This window comes from Tamandua tetradactyla, chromosome 3, assembly GCF_023851605.1.
Source record: "Tamandua tetradactyla isolate mTamTet1 chromosome 3, mTamTet1.pri, whole genome shotgun sequence".
Classification (NCBI taxonomy): Eukaryota; Metazoa; Chordata; class Mammalia; order Pilosa; family Myrmecophagidae; genus Tamandua; species Tamandua tetradactyla.
Genome location: NC_135329.1, coordinates 30,729,559 through 30,747,404, shown reverse-complemented (window position 1 = coordinate 30,747,404; position 17,846 = coordinate 30,729,559). Strand labels below are relative to the sequence as shown.

The 17,846-nt window shown below is 35.6% G+C and overlaps 1 protein-coding gene across 1 annotated transcript in view; it reads left to right on the top strand.

Moving 5' to 3' along the window:
* The window catches only part of KIF13B (kinesin family member 13B), a 331,605-nt gene that overhangs the window by 193,831 nt on the left and 119,928 nt on the right, over positions 1-17,846 (top strand). Inside the window, exons 20-24 of the mRNA XM_077152891.1 lie at positions 3,427-3,576; positions 3,878-4,006; positions 9,233-9,403; positions 10,605-10,762; positions 11,331-11,463. Of these exons, the coding sequence (XP_077009006.1) occupies positions 3,427-3,576; positions 3,878-4,006; positions 9,233-9,403; positions 10,605-10,762; positions 11,331-11,463 (741 nt within the window). The remainder of the gene's footprint in view (positions 1-3,426; positions 3,577-3,877; positions 4,007-9,232; positions 9,404-10,604; positions 10,763-11,330; positions 11,464-17,846) is intronic.

Here is a 17,846-nt window from a genome sequence, read left to right as displayed (position 1 = left end):
GAGTGGTGAGTTGAAGTCTCCAACTATTATGGTATATGAGTCTATTTCCCTTTTCAATGTTTGCAGTATATTCCTCACGTATTTTGGGGCATTCTGATTCGGTGCGTAAATATTTATGATTGTTATGTCTTCTTGTTTAATTGTTCCTTTTATTACTATATAGTGTCCTTCTTTGTCTCTTTTAACTGTTTTACATTTGAAGTCTAATTTGTTGGATATTAGTATAGCCACTCCTGCTCTTTTCTGGTTGTTATTTGCATGAAATATCTTTTCCCAACCTTTCACTTTCAACCTATGTTTATCTTTGGGTCTAAGATGTGTTTCCTGTAGACAGCATATAGAAGGATCCTGTTTTTTAATCCATTCTGCCAATCTATGTCTTTTGATTGGGGAATTCAGTCCATTGACATTTAGTGTTATTACTGTTTGGATAATATTTTCCTCTAACATTTTGCCTTTTGTATTATATATATCATATCTGATTTTCCTTCTTTCTACACTCTTTTCCATATCTCTCTCTTCTGTCTTTTTGTATCTGACTCTAGTGCTCCCTTTAGTATTTCTTGCAGAGCTGGTCTCTTGGTCACAAATTCTTTCAGTGACTTTTTGTCTGAGAATGTTTTAATTTCTCCCTCATTTTTGAAGGATAATTTTGCTGGATATAGGAGTCTTGGTTGGCAGTTTTTCTCTTTTAGTATTTTAAATATATCATCCCACTGTCTTCTAGCTTCCATGGTTTCTGCTGAGAAATCTACACAAAATCTTATTGGGTTTCCCTTGTATGTAATGGATTGTTTTTCTCTTGCTGCTTTCAAGATCTTCTCTTTCTCTTTGACCTCTGACATTCTAACTAGTAAGTGTCTTGGAGAACGCCTATTTGGGTCTAATCTCTTTGGGGTGCGCTGCACTTCTTGGATCTGTAATTTTAGGTCTTTCATAAGAGTTGGGAAATTTTCAGTGATAATTTCTTCCATTAGTTTTTCTCCTTCTTTTCCCTTCTCTTCTCCTTCTGGGACACCCACAACACGTATATTTGTGCGGTTCATATTGTCCTTGAGTTCCCTGATACCCTGTTCAAATTTTTCCATTCTTTTCCCTATAGTTTCTGTTTCTTTTTGGAATTCAGATGTTCCATCCTCCAAATCACTAATTCTATCTTCTGTCTCTTTAAATCTATCATTGTAGCTATCCATTATTTTTTCTATGTTTGCTACTTTATCCTTCACTTCCATAAGTTCTGCGATTTGTTTTTTCAGTTTTTCTATTTCTTCTTTATGTTCAGCCCATGTCCTCTTCATGTCCTCCCTCAATTTATCGATTTCATTTTTGAAGAGGTTTTCCATTTCTGTTCGTATATTCAGCATTAGTTGTCTCAGCTCTTGTGTCTCATTTGAGCTATTGGTTTGTTCCTTTGACTGTGCCATATTCTCAATCTTTTGAGCGTGGACAGTTATCTTCTGCTGCTGGCGTCTGGGCATTTATTCAGATTTCTCTTGGTGTTGGACCCAGCAAGGTTGTAATATTTTTCTGTGAAATCTCTGGGTTCTGTTTTTCTTATCCTGCCCAGTAGGTGACGCTCGTGGCACCCGTTTGTCTGCGGGTCCCACCAGTAAAAGGTGCTGTGGGACCTTAAACTTTGGAAAACTCTCGCCGTCCTGGGGGTTCGCTAGCCGAAACGGCTTGAGCCGGCCCGGGGTCCGAACGCAGGGAGGGTTGCTGGTCGCCACAGCCAGGGAAAGAGCCCGTCCGAATTTCCTAGTCGGCCCTGGGCAACAAGCGTGGCGGGAGGGCGCCAGTGGCAGCGGCCCGCCCGAGAGAGTGCACGTTCCCCGGGAGTCACGGGTTTGGAAGGGGCCTCCCCCACCCGTCACCGTTCTCCGCGGCCTGGGGGTTTCCGATCCAATTCTCTCAGTTGGTCCGGGGGCTGCGCGTGGTGTGGGCGCCAGCCGTCTTTGTTTCAGGAGACCTCCTCTCCAATTCTCCCAGCCGGCCCGGGAAGGGGGAAGGGAGTAACTCCGGCCGCTTGCCACCCCGCCCGGTAAGGCCCGCGCGCCTCGGTGATCTCACCCGAGCTGCTTCTCTCAGCCAGCCAGCCGTTCCAGGATGGGGTACGCTGTCTTTTTTATCTCTGTTGTGGCTTTGGGCGCTTTCTGTATCGTTTCTACTCCCCTAGTAGGTGTCCTGCAGAAGAAACTAAGATCCGCGCGTCTTACTAAGCCGCCATCTTCCAGGAAGTCTGAGATGGTATCTTTAATCCATTTTGAATTAATTCTTGTATAGGGTATAAGGTAGGGGTCCTCTTTCATTCTTTTGATTATTGATATCCAATTCTCCCATGCCCATTTATTGAAAAGTCTATTCTATCCCAGTTCAGAAGATTTGGGTGCCTTATCAAAGATCAGTGGTCCATAGATTTAGTGGTCTCTCTCTGCACTTTTGATTTGGTTCCATTGGTCAATACTTCTGTCTTTGTGCCAGTACCATGCTATTTTGACCATTGTGGTTTTATAGTAAGCTTTAAAGTCAGGAAATATAAGTCCTCCCACTTTGCTTTTCTTTTTTAGGATATATTTAGCTGTTTGGGGTCTGTTTCCCTTCCAAATAAATTTGATAACTACCTTTTCCAAGTCTTTTTGAAGGAATTTTTTATCTTAAGCAATTATTCTTTCCTTAAGGAGCATGTTTCCTTATTTAAATCAGGCATGTACTTGTGCATATTTAAAATAGAAATACGTATTATGCAATTTTTACATATTTTCAGTGCTACTTGTTCTGCTGCCAGATTGTTGTTTACTTCCTTAGCCTCTTGTTTTATAAAAATGTTTATTTTTGCAGGTTATCATGAATAAAAATGACTTCCTATGGCCAGATAACATTTTTGCTAATTTTTTTTTCCATTCTCAGCTGTATTTCTCTCCTATTTTTTCAGTTTAGAAATAGAACCACAATAAAAACCAGTGTACAAAGGCAAACAGAGCACTCTTCTGTAAGGGGGTCTCCTTTTATCGACAGCAGCATATCTAATGATTTGGTAAGAATAAATGAGACAGATATTAACAGTCTTCTTTCCTGGTAGGTAAATGAAGAGTACTTGTACACTCTACTTTTTTGTCTAGTTAATATGTGTTATTTCTTGGCCAGATTTCCATGTAAAGGAGAATAAATGATAAAAGTAAATAACATATTATTTAGATTGCTTTCTCATAGGCTGAAGGATGCCAGTTAAGTGAGAATGAAGGAGAGAAAGAGTGTCTGTGTGAATAAAATAGTGCTATGCTTCAGCATGAACTTTCTTTTAAAGAATACAGGGGTCATGATATGGTTATAAAAAATTGAGTTTAATGACTTAAATTACAGTAACCAAAAATGTTTGAACCCATTTCATTTAAGTGATTTTCTGGTTATCTGTTCTGAACTTCATTAAAGGTAATACGGTCTTACTTCAAGCGTGCTGATCCATTCTATGATGAACAGGAAAACCACAGTCTTATTGGTGTTGCCAATGTCTTCCTTGAGTCCCTTTTCTATGATGTGAAATTACAGTATGCTGTCCCGATCATCAACCAGAAAGGAGAGGTTGGTTTTCTTTTCATCACTTGTTTTTGTGCAGAGAAAAGTTCCAGAAATAGTAGAGTTGTGATGGTATTATTAGTATCAGTATCGATGAATGATATTTATGTGCATTATTAATATGCAGTGTTTACATAGTTCTTTATAGTGATTATTCCAAGAACTTTGAGGGAAAGTATGTGTTAGAACCTAGTCTTTCAAAGTCTAAAATACTACCCAGTTGTCTTTAAAACAGTAGGGAAATAATCTCATGGAACAAAGAACAAAATTTCAGAAAAAAGTTTCTGCTTTTCCACCATTACTGTAGGTGGCAGGTCGGCTACATGTAGAGGTGATGCGAATCAGTGGTGAAATTGGGGAAAGAATTGCAGGAGGTGATGATGCTGCAGAAATCTCCTTTGATAAGGAAACCCAGGAGAGCAAACTTGTGTGCATGGTAAGTCCCAGTTTCATTTTAAAAGTAGAAATGTGGCTATTGAAGATTGTGGGTATTTAGTTAACAAATACTGTGTTCTTTTTTTTGAATTTTGAAAATATCTATCTTTACATAAATATTTTGTACTTTAAAGACCATATTTCATATAAATTCTGAGATATAGATCAATTAGGTCTTATCCTAGCAATTCTGGTCACTTATATTGTGAAGCCTTAGATAAGCAACCTGTTTTCTCTGGGCAATTTGTCTTCAAAATTGTTTGAATATTTATCTGGAGTCCTCTAAAGAGAAACCAAGTTTTTTTCACATGCGTTTCATCCTTGGGGCTGTTTTTTTTTGGGGGGGGGGGAAGCTTTTTAATGACTGATTCAATTTCTTTACTTGTGATTGGTTTGTTGAGGTCATCTATTTCTTCTTGAGTCAAAGTTGGTTGTTGGTGCCTTTCTAGGAAGTTGTCCATTTCATCTACATTGTTGTATTTATTAGCATAAAGTTGTTCATAGTATCCTGTTATTACCTCCTTTATTTCTGTGGGGTCAGTGGTTATGTCTCCTCTTCCATTTCTGATCTTATTTATTTGCATCCTTTCTCTTCTTCTTTTTGTCAATCTTGCTAAGGGCCCATCAATCTTATTGATTTTCTCATAGAACCAGCTTCTGGTTTTATTGATTTTCTCAATTGTTTTCATGTTCTCAATTTCATTTATTTCTGCTCTAATCTTCATTATTTCTTTCCTTTTGCTTGCCTTGGGGTTAGTTTGCTGTTCTTTCTCCAGTTCTTCCAAGTGGACAGTTAATTCTTGAATTTTTGCCCTTTCTTCTTTTTTGATATAGGCATTTAAGGCAAAGGCAGTACTAAGAGGGAAATTTATCATCCTTGGGGCTCTTAATAGCTGCTGATAGTGGATCTTTATCCCAGCCCTCTTCCTGGGTTTCTCACATTCTTCATACTATTTTTCACATGTTCTGTGTTCCTCTTCACCCATATGTCTTTGCTTCTGTATTCTTCAAGATCAAATGCTCTTCTTTCCACTCTTCCCGTGCATTCCATTCATCAGATATATATTTTTACTGTTTTCTGTCAGATACTCTGCCTGCTGGTGAGAATATAATGGCGGGTAAGAGAAGATTCTTAGTCTCAAAGAACTTCCTCTATAGTGTGTGTGTATATATGTTTGTGTAGGAGGGACACACAAGTGAACAGAAGACCGCAATATTGCATGACCCAGTGCTTTGATTGAGGTAGGCAAAAGGATGCTTTGGGACAGAGGAAAAAGGTCATTGATTCAGGAAGTAGGGTCTGAGGAACATTTCTGGAAAGTAAGACTTAGGCTGAACCTTGAAGGATTGGGTATTATTTAAAGATATTTCTCCATAGACATTATTGGTGTTTTCACAGGTAATTGCTAGGTAGATATTAGGGAGGTCATCACATTTTTAGACTCCTGCTCAATAAACATAGGTAGTATCTACCTCTCTCACATATTGTGACAATGAAAAATATGTTCTTATACATTTCTGAACACTCCCTAGTGGGTCCATACTGCCTCTGGTTGAGAATTGCTATAGGAACCAGTTACAAAGAAGGATTTTGAGGAAGAGAAAGCTGTAAGGGGCTAAGGACAATAATACCAGTGAGAAGAAGGTCAGTGAAAGATGAAATAATGGAAGGCCAAATTTAAATTTTATTTTATAGCCCATCTTAAATCCGGTCCTTTTTCTTAGGAAATATTTCTAGAAATGGAGTTGATATTGAAGAAGTAGATTATGCATGGGCCCTAAAGTAAGGGGAAGCTGTTAAGAGTTTGGTTATTTCTTGTAGATCTTTGCATATAGTAAGAAGGTCTCAGATATTTAAGCCAGTTATTCCAGTTTGTGGAGAAAAAAATCTTAATTCACTGAAGGTTACTCTTTATTGTATTTTATTTGACCTTAGAACATTCCTTTGAGAGGTTATATTGTTATCAAAGATGAACACAAAAGCTTAATAACTTTATAATGGTCCGGTTTAAAGTTGATTGACTAGTAAATGTAGCTTTGTGAAAGATAAACTTTACAGTTAAAGTTCAAATAACTTAGACTTCAAATAACTCTCAGATTTAGGAAATTATCTTTGATTATGTTATCCAGGATATTGTAATCTTTAAAAAAAAGAAACTAACTAAAATTTTCCTTTTTTTTTTTTTACATGGGCAGGCACCAGGAATCAAACCCCGGTCTCTGGCATGGCAGGTGAGAACTCTGCCACTGAGCCATTTTTGCCTGCCCACTATTTTTTTAATGGAAGAAAGTAGTGACAGTGGTATAATTGATTCACATTCACCTAGCCTCAACAATTATTATTATCTCATGGTCAATCTTATCTCATTCATATACCCAGGCCACTTCTGTGGATTATTTTGGAACAAATCTCAGACCTCAGACCTCATACTATTTCATCTATAAATATTCTAGTATGTGTCTCTATACGAGGAGTATGTTTATAAAAAGTATAACCATAATATCATTGTCATACCTAAAAATTCTTTAATTCATGAAATTTCTAGTCAGTTCCCCTAAATGTCGTGGTTGATATGTCTCAAGTCTCTTTTAATCTGTAAGAGTGCTTTCTTTCTCTCTTATTCTCTCTCATCCTCTCTTACCTTAAAATCTATTTATTGTAGAAACCAAGCTGTTATCCTTTAGTCTTTCATATTCTGGATTTTGCTGATTGTGTTGCTAAATGTGTTTTACATGTATTTAGCAGCTGGATATAGAGGCCATAAATGGGAGGAGGGAAAGTAGCAGTGATACTTCATAGGTTGTGGTGTATTCTTCCATCAGGAGGTACATTATTTCTGCCTGTTTATCTTTTGAGATTGTTAATAGCTGTTTATGATTATTACTTAGATTCATTATTTCATTAGGATTTACAAAACAGTGATAAAAGTTTTATCATCCTTTTGCTTATTAGCTAGAATACTTCTGTAGAGTGACTCTTCCCCTTATCAGCTATATGGTTATTCAGAAATACACTTTGTATAGGAAAGGCAGAATAAATGCTTGACTTTCTCCTTTTTTTTTGTTGTTACTAGTTTTCAAAATAATGAATTGGTTTTCCTACTGATATCCGAAGGCAGCCAGGGAGATTTTTTATTGGTTGTTATAATTTTATTATGAACTCTTGGATTTAAACAGATTGGATGTGTTTGAATCCATTGTATTTATTACCTACGTTGCAGCTTAAATGATCCCATCTGTGGTCAGTGTTAGCCTCTTCAGTTGGTTCTCGAGACCTCTTACCATAAACCTAACCTTAATATAGAGTTTGATCACTTTCTTGCTTTGTGGTGTGATGAGATAGTCTATGCTCATCTGTTCATTTCCTGCCCCAGATCTGGAATCAGCCATTTCTCTAAGGAACTCTGGTTGCTGATAGTGGGAAATGACACCAAAGCATGTGATGGCCTTCTGAGTAAAAAATCAAAAGTTAAATAAATTATATGTCAATAAACAAAATATTAGTGGAAAAATAAAAGAAACCATTCTGGACACAATTACGATATCATTAGTGTTGAGTATCATCGGGCTTTTTAGTAATGAAATAATATGCTTATTAAAGCATATTATTATGCTATTATAATATAACTATTAATATAAATAGTTTCAATTATATTAAGTATAGTTAGTGTATTTTTAAATCCCAAAAGACATCAATGTCTACTGACATTTCTAGGCTCTTCTGTCTTGAGCAGCTCTAAATTGAAGTCCTGGTGGTATTCTGACATCTTGTGGTGATTTTAGTTCCTATATACAAAACCTTTAAAACCAAACAAAACTTTTCATCACAAAGAAGTATGCATTGAACATCTGCTCTGTGCCTGGTACTGTTTTCATTCTTTTAATTTCACTGGGGTGATCAGTCCTCACACCAATGCCATGAGGTAGCTATTAATATTCCCAGTTCTCCTAAGAAAAAACTAAGCTTCGCAGACTTTAAGTAATTTGCTTGAAAACACAAGCTAATAAGTGGTAGAGATTTTAATTTAGCGCTATGTAATGCAAAGATCATCTTACCTTCCTAAATGGCGCAGTGCCTCATTATGTTAAAGAATATAAACACTTTCAACATTTAATGAAAGCTTTTAAAATACTGATTCCTCTATTTAATAAAATGGACAACCAGTCCGTCTTTCATAGCCTGTCTGGAAATTGCTATCTTGATTCTTCGAATTCTTGTTGACATTAAAGGAAAAAGGAATATTAATGGAAGTTCCCGTTTGTTGCTTATCCATTATGTGCCTGGTATGAAAGAAAAAAAATAAAATAATCTATTCTGCATGATTTTCTGTGTCATTTATTAATACTATCTGAAACTTGTAGACTATCATATTTATCAGTGTATTTCTTATCAATGAGGATTTGTAAACCTGTCTCAGTGTAACAAGACTTCTAATGGTTACTTGTGGTGTTGATCCACGTCAAATTCTGCCACATATTCAAATTTACATCTGTTAAATAAATTAACTGGAGGTGATGTAAATCATACAAAATGCAGGGAGTGACCAGGTAGAGAACATAATACATAATTAAAACTTGTTCATTTCAGTCTGCTTAATCAATTATAAATCAGAATTAAGTTTAACTTAATTAACTTTAGAATTTAGTTTCCTTCTTATTTGGAGAAGTTTTAGAATATTATCACAGCAAAAACTCTAACTTAAAAATTGGCCTGATGCTGCCTGCCAAAAGAAATATTTCTATTGGAGAATCTTGCTCCCCTTTATACTTTAAATTGCCAAAAAATGTTTTGCCGTTTTCTGAATATTAGTTCTTTATTGAAATATACACTGCTTTCATTCTTTATTCCTTGTACTAAATAATTTTGCTCTGTTCTTTTATCCATGGTTAATTAAGTTAGTATCATCTAATGCTGTTGATGTTTAGAATTTTAGTCTTCTGTCTTAGTCATTATATTATGTTTCTGAGAAACTATAATTTAAATGTTCTTCATCAGCCTCTGAATGCTTTAAAGTATCCAACTTTATAGCCAAGATAGTTGTTATCCTATGTAAATATGGCAGGTGTCATCATCATTTAACAAATGAAGAAATATAGTTCTAGAGTGTACGAGATTTCTCTGACATAAACAGTTTGCATAGGTAGGACTACAACCTGTATCACTGAGTCAGATACTTGTTGGAACTTTCCGATTAAAAATAATAATAAAGCCTTCTTTTGCGTTTAGGTTAAAATACTGCAAGCTACTGGGTTGCCCCAACATCTTTCCCTCTTTGTATTCTGCAAATACAACTTCTGGGATCAACAGGAGCCAGTAACTGTTGCCCCTGAGGTAGATACATCATCTTCTCCTGTCAGCAAGGAACCCCAGTGCATGGTTGTCTTTGATCATTGCAATGTAAGTCTGCTTTTCAGATTTGGTAAAATCTTAAATTACTCATATAGAAACAAAGCAAAGAAAAAGAATCTTATTTTTTTGAATTTAATACCAATGTATGTTTAGGAGGAGACTTTCTTAAAGTGGGATTGGAGTCAGTAACTAAAGTGTTGATGCATTTAACGCCTTCAAAATTAAAAGTGTACTTTTTGTGTGAATATATAGATATGTATTTATGTGTACTTTCCTCCAAGAGAATCCATGTTTTGTATTAGATTCCTAGAGAAAGTGTCATCTAAGAAAGTTAAGGAAGTAGTGTTTTAGAGAAACTGAAGATAGAAAACGGATGTAACTTTATTGAGCACCTAGTGCTCTGTGAAGCACTGTTAGTCTTTTATTTGCTCTTTACCACAGATATATTTGATGATAGTTTTCCTTTTCAAAAAAAAAAGAAATTTTTGCCCAACGTTAATATGGCTTGTTACTAGCGCAGCCAGGCTGTCACTTTCCAAAATCTTTTTTTCCTACTTTACCACACTTGATTCATCTCTCTCTTTTTTTTTCACATAAGAGACCCCTTTCTAATTAGTTTCAAACAAGAAAATACCATTAGTGTGCTGAAGTTCCTCTGAGGAAAAGTCCATGACTTTCATTAACAAGCTTTTGGAGCTTAATCCTTATTGCAAAATGCTGCCTTATAGTCTGTTTAAATACATAAGTGCCAGTTCATTTCCCCTAATTTTTTCTTGTAAAGGTGGACAGTTTGGGAGAATTATTTATAATTAGGTGATTTTTTTGCGGTGATGATCATTATTTCCTTATCTATTATTGGAAGGAGTTTCCTAAAAACTGGAAAGTACTGCTATTTTATTGCATGTGACAACTTTTATATGAAGATATTAGATAATTAATATAATTATTTTTCAAATAGGACCCCAAATATTGCTAACAAAATAGAATATAATGTTGTCCTTACATAATAGAGTTTCAAGTAGAAGGTTTTAAAAACTTAAAGTTATAATGTAGTTATTTTTCAAGTCAAGAACCTCAGGCCATCTGAGTGTTCATTACGGGTGTTAGATAGTGGTTTTTTCCTATAACTAAAATGTTCTGTTTTCTACTTCTTTTCTCCATGAATAAGTAAGAACCTTATGTCAGATGCAAGTAATCGTAATGTTTCCAAAGAGTGTTTCTTTTTTTATAATTAACTGTTTTCTTTCAGGAGTTTTCTGTTAACATCACTGAAGACTTTATTGAGCATCTTTCAGAAGGGGCATTGGCAATTGAAGTGTATGGCCATAAGATGAATGATCCTCGGAAAAACCCAGCCCTGTGGGATTTGGGAATTATCCAAGCAAAAACACGTAGTCTTAGAGACAGGTGACTTTTAGATATCTATCTAATTCCATCTGTAATTTAAAAAATTGTTAAAAGATAAAAACTGCCATTTATAAAGGTTGCTATTTCCTGAGGATTACCAGTATTCCAGAAATAATATACAGTGTATTAATGGTTTGGTTAAGCTTCCTTAGGGGAGTGAATTTTGAAGTGTGATGGAAGAATAATCACTGTCATTGCTTCTGTACATCTGATGGAAATGTTTAGATTTTTGAATATCTGCTTTGAGATAGATTTGTAATTAATATATCTTTTTGAAAAAATGAAGGAGCCATGTTAAGCTTTTATAACTTTGCTTTTAATTAAATATATCAGTATGTACTTGTATGCTATTCATTGACCATTCTACTGAGTTACTCTCGCGGTCAGTCTCATTATTAAGTATAGGGTCCTAGGCTGCCTGTATTGTGTTATTTAGAGAAATTTTATTCTCTGAACTATGGTTATTTGCAAATATGATACTCTAATAATTGCTTGCCTAAATATAGCAAATTATCAGATAGCAATGTGTGATATATATGATTTTCCAAGAACTTCAACTGTTTCCTAGATGGAGCGAGGTCACCAGGAAAGTGGAATTCTGGGTTCAAATTCTGGAACAGAATGAGAATGGTGACTACTGCCCTGTAGAAGTGATTCCTGCAAAGGATGTATCAACAGGAGGTATCTTCCAACTCCGTCAGGTAACAAAGTTGCAAATGCTATTATTGTAAATGTCAATATTAAATTATTTTGTACTATAATGCTTAGTATTTCATTCTTTTTAGCAGAAATGTTAATAATAATGAAATCTAGACTGGTTAAGTCCATTTTTGTGTTAAAATTGTCTCCTATTTCAGGTGTATCTTCTTTCATTTTCACAAATATTGCTGTTTATAATATTTTAAAATCAGTTTCTATTAGAGTTAAGTGAGAAAAGATTGCTTAAAAAAACAAAATTGAATTGTAGGAAATAAAAAATGCATATCAAACAATATTAGAACATTTATAAAAACCAGAAGAAGCAATATTACATGTTAGTAAAAATAAGCACTTAAGAGTGCAGCATGCTTAGGTTCAATTCTGGCTTTGCCTCTGCCTAGCTGTATATCCATGAGCTAGTTAAATAATATCTCAGAACCTTTTCCTTCACCTATAAAGTGGAGATGATGATAATACCTACATCATAGGGTTAGTGTGAAGATGAAGAGAGATACTTACTGTCTAGCAGCCTCTCTGAAGGGCAGTATGGTGATTCCACAGAAGCCTATGTATAGAATTACCACATGATCCTGCAAATACATTATTGCACAAAGACTTGGAAGAACTAAAAGCAGGGTCATGAATAGGCATTTGCACACTGGCATTTATAGTAGCATTATTCATGATTTTCAGTGGAGGTGGTCTATGGGTACTTCAGATGATGATTGGAAGGGCCAAACCATAGTGTATACATATGACAGAATTTTGAGTGGCTGCAGGAGGGAATGAAATCATGTGGCATACACCTAGGTGAATAAACTTTGAGGACATAATATTGAGTGAAATAAGCCAGAAACGAAAGGACAAGTAATGTATGGTCTCACTAATATAAACTACTATGGTGAGCAAACTCTGAGAATGGAATTCGAATTCATGAGTTATCAGGGGATAGAAAGTGGGCAATTGATGATTGAGGAGAACAGAATGTTCAAATAAGGCTGATTGTAAGCTCTTATAGCAGTCATATCTATGCTGTTTTAACTGGTATTTCTAAATTTTGAGATGCTGTGCTCTTTGGTAGTTCCCTGGAACATTGGTTATCTGTGTTACACCTGAGACTTAGAGTTCTGCAGCTCTGAAAGTCAGCATTACTCCACCCAGGAACTGTTAAAGATATTAAAAAAAGAGATCACATTCCAATTAGAGATATGAATGAAATGGACCTGGTTAGGACTAAGGTAAATTAGAATACAGGGTAAAGGATGATATTGTCTGCATTTTAAAACTTTAACTAATATACTGAAGTTTATTTTGTCCAAAATTTTTATTTTTTGTAGCATTCTATCTAATTTATCTGGTCTTGTCAGTTTATTTAAACAACCTAATTACATGGAACCTGGAATAGGGAATGAAATCTTATTATTCTGTTAATGTTAATGTAATATATGGATACATTCCAGAGTATTGTGGACAGAAAATAGGAAAGTATTTGCTAGGTCCCCTTGAGGGATTGGGGAAAAATTTGGAACTTTTAAAACTTCTCCACCTGGGGAATTCCTGATACTGTCTCAAGCATTAGGGACTCCCAATTTAATAAGCGAAGTCCTTGATCTTGAGGCTTGCCCTTTTCAAACTTACTTCTCTAATGGTGAAGCTATGCCTGCTTGTAATTATATGTAAGGGTCACCCCCAGAGACCCTCTTTTGTTGCTCAGATGTGGCTTCTTTTTTTAAGCCAGCTCTGCAAATAAAGTCACTACCCACCCCCTGGGATGTGGGAGATGACTACCAGGGATGAGCCTGGCGCGGGCATCGTGGGATTGAGAAAGACTTCTTGACCCAAAGGGGGAAAAGAAATGGAACAAAATAAAGTTTCAGTGGCTAAGAGATTTCAAATAGAGTAAAGAAGTCATTCTGGAGGTTACTCTTATACAGCCTTTAGCCATATATTGTATTTTATTATTTTTTAAATAATTTTTTATTAATTAAAAAAAATTACAAGAAAAAAGCAAACACCCTTAATATATGCTCATTCCGTTCTACATATATAATCAGTAATTCACAATATCATCACATAGTTGCATATTCATCCTCATGATCATTTCTTAGAACATTTGCATCAATTGAGAAAAAGAAATAAAAAAACAGAACAATAGAACAAAAACAGAAAAAGAAAAAAAAATTTACATACCATACCCCTTACCCCTCCCTTTCATTGATCACTAGCATTTCAAACTGAATTTATTTTAACATTTGTTCCCCCTATTGTTTATTTTTATTCCATATGTTCTTCTCATCTGTTGACAAGATAGAGAAAAGGAGCATCAGATACAAGGTTTTCACAATCACACAGTCACATTGTGAAAGCTATATCATTATATAATCATCTTCAAGAAACATGTCTACTAGAACACAGCTCTACATTTTCAGGCAGTTCCCTCCAGCCTCTCCATTACATCTTGGATAACAAGGTGATATTTACTTAATGCATAAGAATAACCTCCAGGATAATCTCTTGACTCTGTTTGGAATCTCACAGCCATTGATACTTTGTCTCATTTCACTCTTCCCCCTTTTGGTCAAGAAGGTTTTCTCAATCCCTTGATGCTGAGTTTCAGCTCATTCTAGAGTTTTTCTCAATCCCTTGATGCTGAGTCTCGGCTCGTTCTAGGATTTCTGTCCCACGTTGCCAGGAAGGTCCACACCCCTGGGAGTCATGTCCCACGTAGACAGGGGGAGAGTGGTGAGTTTGCTTGTTGTATTGGCTGGAGACAGAGGCCACATCTGAGCAACAAAAGAGGTTCTCTTGGGGGTGACTCTTAGGCCTAACTTTAAGTAGGCTTGACCTATCCTTTGTGGGGTTAGGTTTCATGTGAACAAACCCCAAGACTGGGGGCTCAGCCTATATCTTTTGTTGTCTGCACTGCTTGTGAGAATATCAATAATTCAACATGGGAAGGTTGAATTTTCCCCGATTCTCACCATTCCCTGAAGGGGACTTTGCAAATACTTTTCCACTCACTGATCAAATCACTCTGGGATTCATCGGGGCATCACTCTGGACAAACCAATAAAATCTAATGTCCTACCCAAGGTTCCTCCTTTTGTTGTTCAACCAACTCTCTACATAAGTTATATTAGGAGATGCTCTAGTCAAAATATAAATTTTGTACCAAATAAACATTTTTTTTTTAATGCTTTAATTTTTTATTGCAAAATATATTCCCAAAAGAATACATATAATGCTTTAGGGTAAGTTTGATAATAGCAACCATATAAACTTTCTTGGAATTATCATCAAGGTTGATAAGTGGATCTTAGGCAATTGTTCAAGTGTCCATTTGTTCCGCTCCCTGACCTTATCTCATTTTTGCCCCACAGAAGCCCATTGTCCTGATTTTTTTATTAATTAACGGAAAAAAAGAAATTAACCCAACATTTAGAAATCATACCATTCTACATATGCAATCAGTAATTCTTAACATCATCACATAGATGCATGATCATCGTTTCTTAGTACATTTGCATCGGTTTAGAAGAACTAGTAACACAACAGAAAAAGATATAGAATGTTAATATAGAGAAAAAAATGAAAGTAATAATAGTAAAAACAAAACAAAACAAAACAAAATAAAACAAAAACCTATAGCTTGGATGCAGCTTCATTCAGTGTTTTAACATGATTACTTTACAATTAGGTATTATTGTGCTGTCCATTTTTGAGTTTTTGTATCTAGTCCTGTTGTACAATCTGTATCCCTTCAGCTCCAATTACCCATTATATTACCCTGTTTCTAACTCCTGCTGGATTCTGTTACCAATGACATATTCCAAGTTTATTCTCGAATGTCAATTCACATCATTGGGACCATACAGTATTTGTCTTTTAGTTTTTGGCTAGACTCACTCAGCATAATGTTCTCTAGGTCCATCCATGTTATTACATGCTTCATAAGTTTATTCTGTCTTAAAGCTGCATAATATTCCATCGTATGTATATACCACAGTTTGTTTAGCCACTCGTCTGTTGATGGACATTTTGGCTGTTTCCATCTCTTTGCAATTGTAAATAACGCTGCTATAAACATTGGTGTGCAAATGTCCGTTTGTGTCTTTGCCCTTAAGTCCTTTGAGTAGATTCCCAGCAGTGGTATTGCTGGGTCGTATGGCAATTCTATATTCAGCTTTTTGAGGAACCACCAAACTGCCTTCCACAGTGGTTGCACCATTTGACATTCCCACCAACAGTGGATAAGTGTGCCTCTTTCACTGCATTCTCTCCAGCACTTGTCATTTTCTGTTTTGTTGATAATGGCCATTCTGGTGGGTGTGAGATGATATCTCATTGTGGTTTTGATTTGCATTTCTCTAATGGCCAGGGACATTGAGCATCTCTTCATCTACCTTTTGGCCATTTGTATTTCCTCTTCTGAGAGGTGTCTGTTCAAGTCTTTTTCCCATTTTGTAATCGGGTTGGCAGTCTTTTTGTTGTTGAGTTGAACAATCTCTTTATAAATTCTGGATACTAGACCTTTATCTGATATGTCATTTCCAAACACTGTCTCCCATTGTGTAGGCTGTCTTTCTACTTTCTTGATGAAGTTCTTTGATGCACAAAAGTGTTTAATTTTTTTTTTTTAAACTTTTTTATTATGTAATATAACATATATACAAAGGAAAGAGAGGGAAAAAAACAATAGTTTTCAAAGCACTCTTCAACAAGTAGTTACAGGACAGATCCCAGAGTAAGTGTTTAATTTTGAGGAGTTCCCATTTATTTATTTCCTTCTTCAGTGCTCTTGCTTTAGGTTTAAGGTCCATAAAACCGCCTCCAATTGTAAGTTTCAAAAGATATCTCCCTACATTTTCCTCTAACTGTTTTATGGTCTTAGACCTAATGTTTAGATCTTTAATCCATTTTGAGTTAACTTTTGTATAGGGTGTGAGATATGGGTCGTCTTTCATTCTTTTGCATATGGATATCCAGTTCTCTAGGCACCATTTATTGAAGAGACTGCTCTGTCCCAGGTGAGTTGGCTTGACTGCCTTATCAAAGATCAAATGTCCATAGATGAGAGGGTCTATATCTGAGCACTCTATTCGATTCCATTGGTCGATATATCTATCTTTATGCCAATACCATGCTGTTTTGACCACTGTGGCTTCATAATATGCCTTAAAGTCAGGCAGTGCAAGACCTCCAGCTTCGTTTTTTTTCCTCAAGATGTTTTTAGCAATTCGGGGCACCCTGCCCTTCCAGATAAATTTGCTTATTGGTTTTTCTATTTCTGAAAAATAAGTTGTTGGGATTTTGATTGGTATTGCATTGAATCTGTAGATCAATTTAGGTAGGATTGACATCTTAACTATATTTAGTCTTCCAATCCATGAACACGATATGCCCTTCCATCTATTTAGGTCTTCTGTGATTTCTTTTAACAGTTTTTTGTAGTTTTCTTTATATATGTTTTTTGTCTCTTTAGTTAAATTTATTCCTAGGTATTTCATTCTTTTAGTTGCAATTGTAAATGGGATTCGTTTCTTGATTTCCCCCTCAGCTTGTTCATTACTAGTGTATAGAAATGCTACAGATTTTTGAATGTTGATCTTGTAACCTGCTACTTTGCTGTACTCATTTATTAGCTCTAGTAGTTTTGTTGTGGATTTTTCCGGGTTTTCGACGTATAGTATCATATCGTCTGCAAACAGTGATAGTTTTACTTCTTCCTTTCCAATTTTGATGCCTTGTATTTCTTTTTCTTGTCTAATTGCTCTGGCTAGAATCTCCAACACAATGCTGAATAATAGTGGTGATAGTGGACATCCTTGTCTTGTTCCTGATCTTAGGGGGAAAGTTTTCAATTTTTCCCCATTGAGGATGATATTAGCTGTGGGTTTTTCATATATTCCCTCTATCATTTTAAGGAAGTTCCCTTGTATTCCTATCTTTTGAAGTGTTTTCAACAGGAGAGGATGTTGAATCTTGTCGAATGCCTTCTCTGCATCAATTGAGATGATCATGTGATTTTTCTGCTTTGATTTGTTGATATGGTGTATTACATTAATTGATTTTCCTATGTTGAACCATCCTTGCATAGCTGGGGTGAGTCCTACTTGGTCATGATATATAATTCTTTTAATGTGTTGTTGGATACGATTTGCTAGAATTTTATTGAGGATTTTTGCATCTATATTCATTAGAGAGATTGGTCTGTAGTTTTCTTTTTTTGTAATATCTTTGCCTGGTTTTGGTATGAGAGTGATGTTGGCTTCATAGAATGAATTAGGTAGTTTTCCCTCCACTTTGATTTTTTTGAAGAGTTTGAGGAGAGTTGGTAGTAATTCTTTCTGGAATGTTTGATAGAATTCACATGTGAAGCCGTCTG